We start from the raw sequence: 13,144 nt of genomic DNA on the forward strand, positions 1-13,144 counted from the left end.
TTGCAGTTTTTGCTGATAAGATGTCTGACTATGACAAAGATTCTGGAAACTTTGCAGTCCAGGCCGGTCACTCAGACCATGGGTACTGCTGATTCTAGTCCCCCTCAGTTGGAACTAATCCGTGCTCCAAGGGGGTCCCAGACATCACAGGCTGAAGGCTCTGACTCGGACGACAGTCCCAGGCAGCCTAAGCGAGCTCGCTGGGAGAGACCCTCGGCGTCATCACGCTGGTCAGGGTCTCAGCGAGAGGATTCTCTGTATGATGAGACAGAGCTAGGTGATCAGGAGTCTAATCCTGAGACTGCTCTCAACCTGGATACCCCTGATGGTGACGCCATGGTGAATGATCTTATAGCGGCCATCAATAGACTGCTGGATATTTCTCCTCCAGCGGAGGAGGCAGCAGCACAGCAGGAGAAATTCCATTTCAGGTATCCCAAACGTAAATTGAGTACTTTCCTGGACCACGCTGACTTCAGAGAAGCAGTCCAGAAACACCATGCTTATCCAGATAAGCGTTTCTCCAAACGTCTTAAGGATACACGTTATCCCTTTCCCCCTGACGTGGTCAAACGCTGGACCCAGTGTCCAAAGGTGGACCCCCCAATCTCCAGGCTTGCGGCTAGATCCATAGTTGCAGTGGAAGATGGGGCTTCACTTAAAGATGCCAATGACAGACAGATGGACCTTTGGTTGAAATCTGTCTATGAAGCTATCGGCGCGTCGTTTGCTCCAGCATTCGCAGCCGTGTGGGCACTCCAAGCTATTTCAGCTGGTCTGGCGCAGGTGGACTCTGTCATACGTCCATCAGTGCCGCAAGTGGCGTCCTTGACATCGCAAATGTCTGCGTTTGCGACTTACGCTATCAATGCGGTCTTGGACTCTACCAGCCGTACGTCAATGGCGTCCGCCAACTCTGTGGTTTTACGCAGAGCCTTATGGTTAAAGGAATGGAAAGCAGATTCTGCTTCCAAAAAATGCTTAACCAGTTTGCCATTATCTCAAGACAGACTGTTTGGTGAGCAATTGGCGGAAATCATTAAACAGTCCAAGGGTAAGGACTCTTCCTTACCCCAGCCCAGATCAAGCAAACCTCAACAGTGGAAGGGACAGTCGAGGTTTCGGTCCTTTCGAGGTTCGGGCAGGGCCCAATTCTCCTCGTCCAAAAGGACTCAGAAGGAGCAGAGGAGCTCAGATTCCTGGCGGACTCACTCACGCCCAAAGAAAGCAGCCGGAGGAACCACTTCCAAGCCGGCTGCCTCATGACTTTCGGCCTCTTCTCTCCGCATCCTCGGTCGGTGGCAGGCTCTCCCGCTTTTGCGGCATTTGGCTGCCACAGGTCAAAGACCGGTGGGTAACAGACATTTTGTCTCACGGGTACCGGATAGAGTTCAGTTCTCGTCCTCCGCCTCGGTTCTTCAGAACTTCCCCACATCCCGACCGAGCCGATGCTCTTCTGCAGGCGGTGTGCTCCCTAAGGGCAGAAGGAGTGGTGATCCCTGTTCCTCTTCAGGAACGAGGTCAAGGTTTTTACTCCAATCTGTTTGTGGTGCCAAAAAAGGACGGCTCTTTCCGTCCTGTTCTGGACCTAAAACTGCTCAACAAGCACGTGAAAAACAGGCGGTTCCGGATGGAATCTCTCCGCTCCGTCATTGCCTCAATGTCTCAAGGAGATTTCCTAGCATCAATAGACATCAAAGATGCTTATCTCCACGTGCCGATTGCTCCAGAGCACCAGCGTTTTCTACGCTTCGTTATAGGAGACGAACACCTTCAGTTCGTAGCCCTGCCATTTGGTCTGGCGACAGCCCCACGGGTTTTCACCAAGGTCATGGCAGCAGTGGTAGCAGTCTTGCACTCTCAGGGACACTCGGTGATCCCTTACTTGGACGATCTACTTGTCAAGGCACCCTCTCAAGAGGCATGCCAACACAGCCTGAACGTTGCGCTGGAGACTCTCCAGACTTTCGGGTGGATCATCAACTTTTCAAAGTCCAATCTGTCACCGACCCAATCACTAACATATCTTGGCATGGAGTTTCATACTCTCTCAGCGATAGTGAAGCTTCCGATGGACAAGCAGCGTTCACTACAGACAGGGGTGCACACTCTCCTTCAAGGCCAGTCGCACCCCTTAAGACGCCTCATGCACTTCCTGGGGAAGATGGTGGCAGCAATGGAGGCAGTCCCGTTTGCGCAGTTTCATCTGCGCCCACTTCAATGGGACATTCTCCGCCAATGGGACGGGAAGTCGACGTCCTTAGACAGGAAAGTCTCCCTTTCCCAGATGGCCAAGGACTCTCTTCAATGGTGGCTTCTTCCCACCTCATTATCACAGGGAAGGTCATTCCTACCCCCATCCTGGGCGGTGGTCACGACAGACGCGAGTCTGTCAGGGTGGGGAGCAGTTTTTCTCCACCACAGGGCTCAGGGTACGTGGACTCAGCAGGAGTCCACCCTTCAGATCAATGTTCTGGAAATCAGGGCAGTGTATCTTGCCCTACAAGCCTTCCAGCAGTGGCTGGAAGGAAAGCAGATCCGAATTCAGTCGGACAACTCCACAGCGGTGGCTTACATCAACCACCAAGGCGGGACACGCAGTCGGCAAGCCTTCCAGGAAGTCCGGCGGATTCTGATGTGGGTGGAAGCCACGGCCTCCACCATCTCCGCAGTTCACATCCCGGGCGTAGAAAACTGGGAAGCGGACTTCCTCAGTCGCCAGGGTATGGACGCAGGGGAATGGTCCCTTCACCCGGACGTGTTTCAGGAAATCTGTCGCCGCTGGGGAGTGCCGGATGTCGACCTAATGGCGTCCCGGCACAACAACCACGTCCCAATTTTCATGGCACGGTCTCGTGATCACAGAGCTCTGGCGGCAGACGCCTTAGTGCAAGATTGGTCGCAGTTCCAGCTGCCCTATGTGTTTCCCCCTCTGGCACTCTTGCCCAGAGTGCTACGCAAGATCAGGTCCGAGTGCCGCCGCGTCCTGCTCGTCGCTCCAGACTGGCCGAGAAGGTCGTGGTATCCGGATCTGTGGCATCTCACGGTCGGCCAACCGTGGGCGCTACCAGACCGGCCAGACTTACTGTCACAAGGGCCGTTTTTCCATCTGAATTCTGCGGCCCTGAACCTGACTGTGTGGCCATTGAGTCCTGGATCCTAGCGTCTTCAGGATTATCCCAAGGGGTCGTGGCCACCATGAGACAGGCTAGGAAGCCCACGTCTGCGAAGATCTACCACAGAACGTGGAAGATTTTCTTATCCTGGTGCTCGGCACAGGGAGTGTCCCCCTGGCCATTTGCATTGCCTACTTTTCTTTCCTTCCTGCAATCTGGTTTGGAAAAAGGCTTATCACTCGGCTCCCTTAAAGGGCAAGTCTCAGCGCTATCGGTATTTTTTCAAAAGCGTCTAGCGCGACTTCCTCAGGTACGCACGTTCCTGCAGGGGGTTTGACACATCGTCCCTCCGTACAAACGGCCGTTAGATCCATGGGATCTGAACAGGGTACTAGTTGCTCTCCAGAAGCCGCCCTTCGAGCCTCTGAGGGATGTTTCACTTTCTCGACTCTCACAGAAAGTGGCCTTTCTGGTAGCGGTCACGTCTCTTCGGAGGGTATCCGAGCTGGCAGCGCTGTCATCCAAAGCTCCCTTCCTGGTTTTTCACCAGGACAAGGTAGTGCTGCGCCCCGTTCAGGAGTTTCTCCCTAAGGTGGTATCCTCTTTTCATCTCAATCAGGATATCTCCTTACCTTCCTTTTGTCCTCATCCAGTTCATCGGTTTGAAAAGGATTTGCATTTGTTGGATCTCGTGAGAGCACTCAGAATCTACATTTCCCGCACGGCGCCCCTGCGCCGCTCGGATGCACTCTTTGTCCTTGTCGCTGGTAAGCGCAAAGGATCGCAGGCTTCCAAATCCACCCTGGCTCGATGGATCAAGGAACCAATTCTTGAAGCCTACCGTTCTGCTGGGCTGCCGGTTCCATCAGGGCTGAAAGCCCATTCTACCAGAGCCGTGGGTGCGTCCTGGGCATTACGACACCAGGCTACGGCTCAACAGGTGTGCCAGGCAGCTACCTGGTCGAGTCTGCACACTTTCACCAAACATTATCAGGTGCATACCTACGCTTCGGCGGACGCCAGCCTAGGTAGAAGAGTCCTGCAGGCGGCGGTTGCCTCCTCGTAGGGGAGAGCTGTTTTGCAGCTCAAACTTGAGGTATTACTTTACCCACCCAGGGACTGCTTTTGGACGTCCCAATCGTCTGGGTCTCCCAATGGAGCGCCGAAGAAGGGAATTTTGTTACTTACCGTAAATTCCTTTTCTTCTAGCTCCAATTGGGAGACCCAGCACCCGCCCTGTTTCCTTCGGGATTTTTGGTTTTTTCGGGTACACATGTTGTTCATGTTGAACGGTTTCAGTTCTCCGATGTTACTTCGGATTGAATTTGTTTAAACCAGTTATTGGCTTTCCTCCTTCTTGCTTTAGCACTAAAACTGAGCAGCCGTGATCCCACGGGGGGTGTATAGCCAGAAGGGGAGGGGCCTTACACTTTTTAGTGTAATGCTTTGTGTGGCCTCCGGAGGAAGTAGCTATACACCCAATCGTCTGGGTCTCCCAATTGGAGCTAGAAGAAAAGGAATTTACGGTAACAAAATTCCCTTCTTTGTCCTCATCCGGTTCACCAATGTGAAAAGGATTTGCACTTGTTAGATCTGGTGAGAGCACTCAGGCTCTACATTTCTCGGTTGGCGCCCCTGCGCCGCTCGGATGCACTCTTTGTCCTTGTCGCTGGCCAGCGTAAAGGGTCACAGGCTTCCAAATCAACCCTGGCTCGGTGGATCAAGGAACCAATTCTCGAAGCTTACCGTTCTGCTGGGCTTCCGGTTCCCTCAGGGCTGAAGGCCCATTCTACCAGAGCCGTGGGCGCGTCCTGGGCTTTGAGGCACCAGGCTACGGCTCAGCAGGTGTGTCAGGCAGCTACCTGGTCGAGCCTGCACACTTTCACGAAACGCTATCAGGTGCATACCTATGCTTCGGCGGATGCCAGCCTAGGTAGACTAGTCCTTTAGGCGGCGGTTGCCCACCTGTAGGAAGGGGCCGTTTTTACAGCTCTATCACGAGGTATTATTTTACCCACCCAGGGACTGCTTTTGGACGTCCCAATTGTCTGGGTCTCCCAATGGAGCGACAAAGAAGAAGGGAATTTTGTTTACCGTAAATTCCTTTTCTTCTAGCTCCAATTGGGAGACCCAGCACCCGCCCCTGTTTTTTTGTGTACACATGTTGTTCATGTTGAATGGTTTCAGTTCTCCGATATTCCTTCGGATTGAATTTACTTTAAACCAGTTTATAATTCTTTTCCTCCTTCTTGCTTTTGCACCAAAACTGAGGAGCCCGTGGGAGCACGGGGGGTGTATAGGCAGAAGGGGAGGGGCTTTACACTTTTAGTGTAATACTTTGTGCGGCCTCCGGAGGCATAGCCTATACACCCCAATTGTCTGGGTCTCCCAATTGGAGCTAGAAGAAAAGGAATTTACGGTAAGTAAACAAAATTCCCTTCTTTGTTTACTTACCGTAAATTCTTTTTCTTATAGTTCCGTATTGGGAGACCCAGCACCCTCCCTGTTGCCTGTTGGCAGTTTCTCGTTCCGCGTGTTATCACCGGCTGTTGTTGTAGACAGTCTCCGGTTGTTCCGGTTCTTGCTCTCTCTACTTGTGGGTGGCTATTCTCCTTCAGCTTTTGCACTAAACTGGCTAGATTTGGTCATCCAGGGGGTGTATATGCTCAGAGGGAGGAGCTACACTTTTTAGTGTAGTACTTTGTGTGTCCTCCGGAGGCAGAAGCTATACACCCATGGTCTGGGTCTCCCATTACGGAACTATAAGAAAAAGAATTTACGGTAAGTAAACAATTCTTTTTTTCTCAAATTTCTGCTGCAAAACTAAAAAAAAAAAAAAAAAAAAGCGTATGAAAACAGTGTGCGCACAGGGCCTTAAGGTCTTTCCTACCCAAGTAAAGGGAATCTGTCAGCAGCTTTTTGCTATGTAATCTGAGAAGTAGGAGCTGAGAACCTGATTCCAGCAATATATCACTTGGTTTACTTTGCTGTGTATAACACCCACCCACCTACCCACATAACTGATTTGGCATCTTTCTGTGCATAGGCAGAAAGCTGCAAATTCGGTGGTAGTGATATGGTTGGACCAGGAGGCATAAGACACCTAGTCCTGTAGTGGTGGTCTCCTGCTGATTGTAGTGAAACCGCCTAACACGGCACCATAAATGACTCATTATTAAAGTCTGGGTGTCTGCACCTCTATCATGCTTTCAGATTGCATAGCAAAAACCTGCTGATTTTGTCTTTTGAATTGAAAAGTCCTTTTTTGAAGAATGGAAATAAAAATACAAGCGAGCTATTACATTGTAATATATGATTGGACCTCATGACCCCCTTTCAGAGGAGGTTACTAGTCTGATTGCCATTCCCATCTGTGGACATGATCTCTTGCCATCCAAAATAGTCAACAGTGTTACACGTTGCATTTCATGGATGACCGTTTCTCGTTTCAGGAAGCGTTTGTCACAGAGTACTTGAACAATGGAAATGATGCCGATGCCATAAACAGCGTGAAAGAAATGAGGGCTCCCAAACACTTCATCCCAGAAATGATCAGTAGGATCATCCTGCAATCACTTGACCGGTCCGATGAAGACAAGGAGCGCGCCAGCTCTCTGATCGGGGTCCTGCGGCAAGAAGGTGTGGCCACTAGTGACAACTTCATGCAGGTAAGCTGCTTCTCCCCCCCCCCCATCTTTAGGCTTTTTATAATATTTTTTTTTTATTTTATTTTTCTCCTGTACCTTCCTTGCTGACTACATTGTCTTTTTTGCAGGCTTTCCTAAATGTGCTGGACCAGTGCTCTAAACTGGAGGTGGACATACCCCTGGTGAAGTCTTACCTGGCACAATTTGCAGCTCGTGCCATAATCGCTGACCTGGTGAGCATCTCTGAGCTGGCTCAGCCCCTGGAGAATGGCACCCATTTTCCTTTGTTCCTACTCTGCCTTCAACAACTGGCCAAGCTTAAAGATCGGGAGTGGCTGACGGAGCTGTTCCAGCAGAGCAAAGTGAATATGCAGAAGATGTTGCCAGGTGAGTGGATTGTGGCACTTTCACATGGAAGATTGGGGGTACAGAGCTGCTGTGGTCCCTTTGATTACAAAGTCGGCACCTGGCATGCCCTAAACACTGCATTGTCCAAATGCAACAATCACAATGAGTTTTAGGGGTCTGGCCTGTGGGACCTTCACGGATCCTGAAAATGAAGGTGCCGCAGATTTGCTTTGATTTTGCCTGGGTCACCTAATTGCGCAGATTCACCATGGCCCCAGTCATGTGCATGAGTCACTTAAAGGGAATCTGTCACCAGGTTTCTGCTCCTCCATCTGAGAGCAGCATAATACAGAGACCCTGATTCCAGCAATGTGTCACTTACTGAGCTGTTTGCTGTCAATGTTTTCTCTGCTGCAGATATACAGAGCTCATGGATATGCTGGACTATCTATAGCACGCCAAGTAGTCTTGTAATGATCTACCGCTGATTTAATTAGTGATTTTATCAAAGCTACACTAGGCAGCTCAGTAAGTGACTTATCGCTGGAATCAGGATCTCTGCCCCTACATTATGCTGCTCTCAGACTAGGTGGTAAAAACCTGGTGACAGATTCCCTTTTTAAAGGGGTCTTAAAAATCCTGCAAACGCACCTAATGGGAATACACAGCTGAACCATGTTCCTTTCTCCCCTAGAAATCGACCAGAACAAGGACCGCATGCTGGAGATCCTTGAAGGAAAGGGCTTGAGCTTCCTATTTCCTTTGATGAAACTGGAGAAAGAGTTGTTGAAACAAATTAAGATGGATCCGTCTCCACAAACAATCTACAAGTGGATTAAGGATAACATTTCTCCTAAACTTCATGTAGATAAAGGATTTGTGAATATTTTGATGACCAGGTGAGTCTCCTGTGGGAGAAGCGGCTTCTGCTTGAGGTGTTCACATTTGGCGGCAGAGGTGCATGTGCTGATGGTAATACTTTGTCACTAATTTACCACTGATTTTATTTCCTTCCTTCCTTTTCAGCTTTTTACAGTATATTTGTAATGATGTTTGCCCAATGGAAGATGACGAGCAGACGGCAGCGCCATCCAAGGAGCAGCTGGAGCAGGAGAAGCAGCTGCTGCTGTCTTTCAAGCCGGTGATGCAGAAGTTCCTCCATGACCATGTGGAATTACAAGTCAGTGCCCTCTACGCCCTCCAGGTGCACTGCTACACTAAAAGCTTCCCCAAAGGTTCGCTTTCCTCCTCCTCCTCCTCCTACCTGACCGCTGGCAGCAGGCGTGCATCTTCAGTCTCCCTAATATGTACGGACTTGCTTTTCATTTTTTAGGCATGTTACTGCGCTTCTTTGTCCATTTCTATGATATGGAGATAATAGAAGAGGAGGCCTTTTTGGCATGGAAGGAAGACATCACACAGGAGTTTCCTGGGAAAGGAAAAGCTTTGTTCCAGGTAAGATGATGCCAGAATCTTTTGGTGGGGGGGTAATAAGGGCCTAAGGAGTGACTCATTCCACCCTACAAACTAAGGGGTACTTTGCACGTTGCGACATCGCTACTGCGATATCGTCAGGGTCAAATCGAAAGTGACGCACATCCGGCGCCAGTAACTATGTCGCAAAGCCTAGATGCGCCGATTTACGATCGCAAAAGCGTCGTAAATCTGCAATCTGTGTAGCGTCGGTCATTTTCCATAATTTCGGGATGACCGATGTTCCTGCGGCAGCACACATCGCTGTGTGTGAAGCCGCAGGAGCGAGGAACATCTCCTTACCTGCCTCCACTGGCTATGCGGAAGGGAGAAGGTGGGCGATATTTTATGTCCCGCTCATCTCCGCTTCTATTGGGCGCCTGCCGTGTGACGTCGCTATGACACCGCACGACCCGCCCCCTTAGGAAGGAGGCGGGTCGCTGGCCAGAGCGACGTCGCAGGGCAGGTAAGTGTGTGTGAAGCTGCCGTAGCGATAATGTTCGCTACGCCAGCTATCACAAGATATCGCATGTGCGATGGGGGCGGGGACTATCGCGCTCGGCATCGCTAGCATCGGCTACCGATGTCGCAGCGTGCAAAGTACCCCTAAGGCTCAAAATTCATCAAAGCTTTTACTCCAGGATTCTGGCATGAAAATGTATTGCGTAACTTGAGGCTGCAATAAAATTTTTCAAATTTTGGTGGTCTAACGCCATGTTTGCCCGAGCTTCAGCAAGTTAATTGCCCTTTGGTACCACCACTCTTCAAACTTGGGAGCGGTGGTGTTTGCACCATAAATCTTACTCCCAATTTCCTGCCATGACAGCCCAGCGGCACCCTGTGGTCTCGTTTTTGGGATATGGAAGGGTAAATTGCTCCTTCCCAGGTGGTATCAGTCGTGTAACACTGCTGGCACCTGTGGTATACCAAGGCCTCTGCCACGAGGCTCCTTTGGTCACATCCGTTGTAGATATTCAGAGGATGGTGGGGTTAATGATCTATACTTATCAATGTTGTGGTATAAGTCTTTATTACGTGGCAGCCATTAGTAAGTGGATGAAGAACTCTTTATTTGTAGGATGAATTGACTGATCTGAGGATTTCCCCTGTAACTGGAGATGACATTGGCCCCAGTTACAGGGGAAACGGAACACACTTCTGACTAAAATTTAACCAAATGACCTAAGTCTACTAAGACCTTGCGGCTTCCTGGTGCGAACATTATCAAGAATATCATTCTTCATAGCAAACCGGGATCTAAAATGGTAATTTCTAACTTTGTAAAATCTTACATGATCCCTCGTTCCTTTACGGGATGTCTTGATGTCCATCTAGATCGGACCCGATCCTCATACACGTACCATATTTTTCGTTTTATAAGATGCACTGGATTATAAGACTCGTCCCAAATTTAGAGAGAAGGTGTTAAAGGAAGTCAGTCTTATACTCCGGTGGTGTCTTACTGGAGGATGGGCGGGAGCGGTGGAGTCGCGCAATGCTGTGATAGGGTCTGTGTGGAGCAGGGCGGTGTGGCGGCTGTCACAGATGCTCTGTCGGCGGTGCGGGCTGAAAAGAAATGGTGCCCGGAGCCTGCGCATGTGCAGATTGAGCTCTCTGCTCAATGATAAGCCAAGATCTCATCTGCGCATGCGCCACCTCAAGGCACCACTTTCCTTAAGTCTGCTGCTGGGAGATCAATGGGAGACCGGAAGCGGCGCGTGCGCAGTTGAGATATTGAGCTGAGAGCTCCCATCTGCGCACACGCCAATTCCGGGCACCATTATTTGAAGCCTGCTCCACTCAGCCTTCGCAGCATACACAGCGCCCATTCTCCATACAAATGTTTGGAAGGAAAAGTGCATCTTCTAATCCGAAAAATAAAGTGTGGCCATGCTGGGATCAATTTGCACAGATGTTTGAAACAACCCAGGTGAGACGTAAGAGTCCTACTTAATATATTTTTATTTATTTATTTTTTCCGCCCCCTCCACTTGCAGGTGAACCAGTGGCTGACATGGCTGGAGACGGCGGAAGAAGAAGAATCCGAGGAAGAGGCCGACTAACGAACCAGCCAAAGCCTTAAACGTTGTGCAGACATACTGTTGCTATGATGTAAACTGCGTTTCTTTTGACCTAACCACTGCGAAAACACCATTCCGCTGTAATGTTTTTTTATTATTTTTTTTTGGCAATATCTAACGCAGCGAGGCATGTCCTACTAGAATCCTTCTGCCTAAAAAGAGGAGAAAAAGAAATGAAAACAGGTTTTTAAGTGTAACGTCTTAATCATAGTCAGCCATGCAATATTTTTAGAGTATCTGTAATGTTTAGATCCGTATATAAGCAGCATGCAATAATTTACACCCCAAAGTTCTCAAAACAAGACGCTGGTCAATGGCAAGGACTCTGCTGCCGAAAACTAAGAGGGCGAGAGGAAAAAAACTGATTAGCAACACTGAATACTGTAGATGCACTTTGCTCAGTGTGATACTTGAGTCGTTGCAATATTTGGTTGTTACAGTGACTCTATAACTGTAATCGATGGTTGTTGCCGTATAGTATATATTGCCTGTATTTCTACCTCTAGTAATGGGCGCTTAATTATTATTTTTTTTTTTTTCGTGCTAGATTTTTAATATCTTTGAGCCTGGGCAAGTGCACAAGTCTTTAAAGAAAAAAAAAAAAATGAAATGAAAAATATATACACACACCTGGTTTACTTGCACAAATTCTGCTCCATTTTTCAGAGATCAATTGCTGCCCTGGAAAGTGACACTGTGAGAGTGACGCTTATAATGCTGGGGGGGGGGAACAAGAATGAATTGGGTCTAATTAATTTATCGAAACCTGTTCATGCCCTGATTTTATATACTTGTATCTATGAAATAAACATTGTGATACTTGACGTGTGTGACGGTATCTGCCTGCCGAGCAAGAGGAGAGCTGAAAGTCCCCGTTAGAGATGGAGGGTGGGGACTTTATACCTGATATTTGAGACTCCTCCTGAGCTGCATTCATAATTCTGCTCGTTGGCAATATGTCGCAGCAGTGTGCACTGCCCTTAGTCGACATCCTACAATGCGGATAATGTAATGCATTTTTATAAAAAAAAATATTACGATGAATTGAATATTACGCACAGCTGTGACCATATTGTAAGTGCAGCTTTGGTTGTGACCAGAGGAGACTGCCGCTTTGTACACTCTGCAGTTTGTCTCCGCTGAGCGGATAGTCCTGGTTGAGATCCGACGTCAGCGAATATGTTGCATTTTTACAGAGTCTACACGGTGTTTTGTCTTCTCTAGTCACAACTGGAGCTGCATTTTTTTAAAAATTAAATAAAATTGTGAAATACATACATAGTCTGGTTACTGTTGACAATCTCAGTTGTGCTCATAGTTGCCCTCTTCTATGTAGATCCTGTAATTAAGTGAATATATTGCCATTTTTTTTCTTCCCAGTCCTAACCAGAGCTGCACTCATAATTCTGCTATTATAACCTTACATGTGAGATGTCTAAAGCTCCTGTATTACGGTAGTTGTGATTCACAGATACAGTATGGCCACATACGATCTACATCTGCCGCAGCAGATCGTGCATAATGACTGCAACAATGCAGAATTGCAAATGCAGCTCTGGATGTGATCAGAGCATAGCCAGATTAGAAGCTCCTATGCAAATATGGGGTACAGGCTGTGACCTTGTAACTAAATGAATTGTGTAAATGTTACTTTTTTGGGGGGATTCTCTGCAACGGGGAATGATTTTTGTGTGGTCATCATCAATAGTGTCTGCCTCTAGTGATCTGACTGTCTTACACCCGGGGGCGCTGCAGGCGATGGGTGATGGCTGGAGTGTGTGCTGCTGATGGATCTATGTGTGCAGTGTTGTCCATATAATAATAATTTTTTTTTTTTTTTTTTGCTTTTAATACTTTAGATCTTATGTAAGAATCTTGTTATTAAAGTGCAATCCATTCATTTCTACCCCTTGTCCGCACCAGTCTCTTCTTTCCATACAATGTCAGGAGTGGTCCGCACAGGCCTCCAGTACTTTTGGGTTTTTAAACACTTTCCCTTTATATACTTTATACAAATGCTGTTTATTTCCATCCATTTTAAGATTACATTGTATTATAGCACCATTTATTCTATGGCGCTTTACATGTGAAAAAGGGCATACATACACTGTGTGCTGAATTATTAGGCAAATGAGTATTGTGATCACATGATACTTTGTATACATGTTGTCCTACTCCAAGCTGTATAGGCTGAGAGCGAACTACCAATTAAGTAAATGAGGTGATGTGCATCTCTGTAATGAGGAGGGGTGCGGTGTAATGACATCACCACCCTATATATAAGGTGTGCTTAATTATTAGGCAACTTCCTTTCCTTTGGCAAAATGGGTCAGAAGAGAGATTTGACGGGCTCTGAAAAGTCAAAAATTGTGAGATGTCTTGCAGAGGGATGCGGCGGTCTTCAAATTGCCAAACTTTTGAAGCGTGATCACCGAACAATCAAGTGTTTCATGGCAAAAAGGCCAACAGGGTCGCAAGA

General features: G+C 48.1%; 1 protein-coding gene across 1 annotated transcript in view; it reads left to right on the forward strand.

Annotated features, from left to right (window-relative positions):
- Window positions 1–12,571, forward strand: part of EIF4G2 (eukaryotic translation initiation factor 4 gamma 2) — a 95,744-nt gene extending 83,173 nt beyond the window's left edge. The window contains exons 16-21 of the mRNA XM_075325361.1: window positions 6,569–6,784; window positions 6,892–7,150; window positions 7,806–8,010; window positions 8,138–8,346; window positions 8,445–8,566; window positions 10,582–12,571. Of these exons, the coding sequence (XP_075181476.1) occupies window positions 6,569–6,784; window positions 6,892–7,150; window positions 7,806–8,010; window positions 8,138–8,346; window positions 8,445–8,566; window positions 10,582–10,647 (1,077 nt within the window). The 3' untranslated portion in view covers window positions 10,648–12,571. The remainder of the gene's footprint in view (window positions 1–6,568; window positions 6,785–6,891; window positions 7,151–7,805; window positions 8,011–8,137; window positions 8,347–8,444; window positions 8,567–10,581) is intronic.
- Window positions 12,572–13,144: the final 573 nt, after the last annotated feature.

The sequence above is a fragment of the Anomaloglossus baeobatrachus genome, chromosome 10 (assembly GCF_048569485.1).
Source record: "Anomaloglossus baeobatrachus isolate aAnoBae1 chromosome 10, aAnoBae1.hap1, whole genome shotgun sequence".
In the NCBI taxonomy this organism is placed as follows: domain Eukaryota; kingdom Metazoa; phylum Chordata; class Amphibia; order Anura; family Aromobatidae; genus Anomaloglossus; species Anomaloglossus baeobatrachus.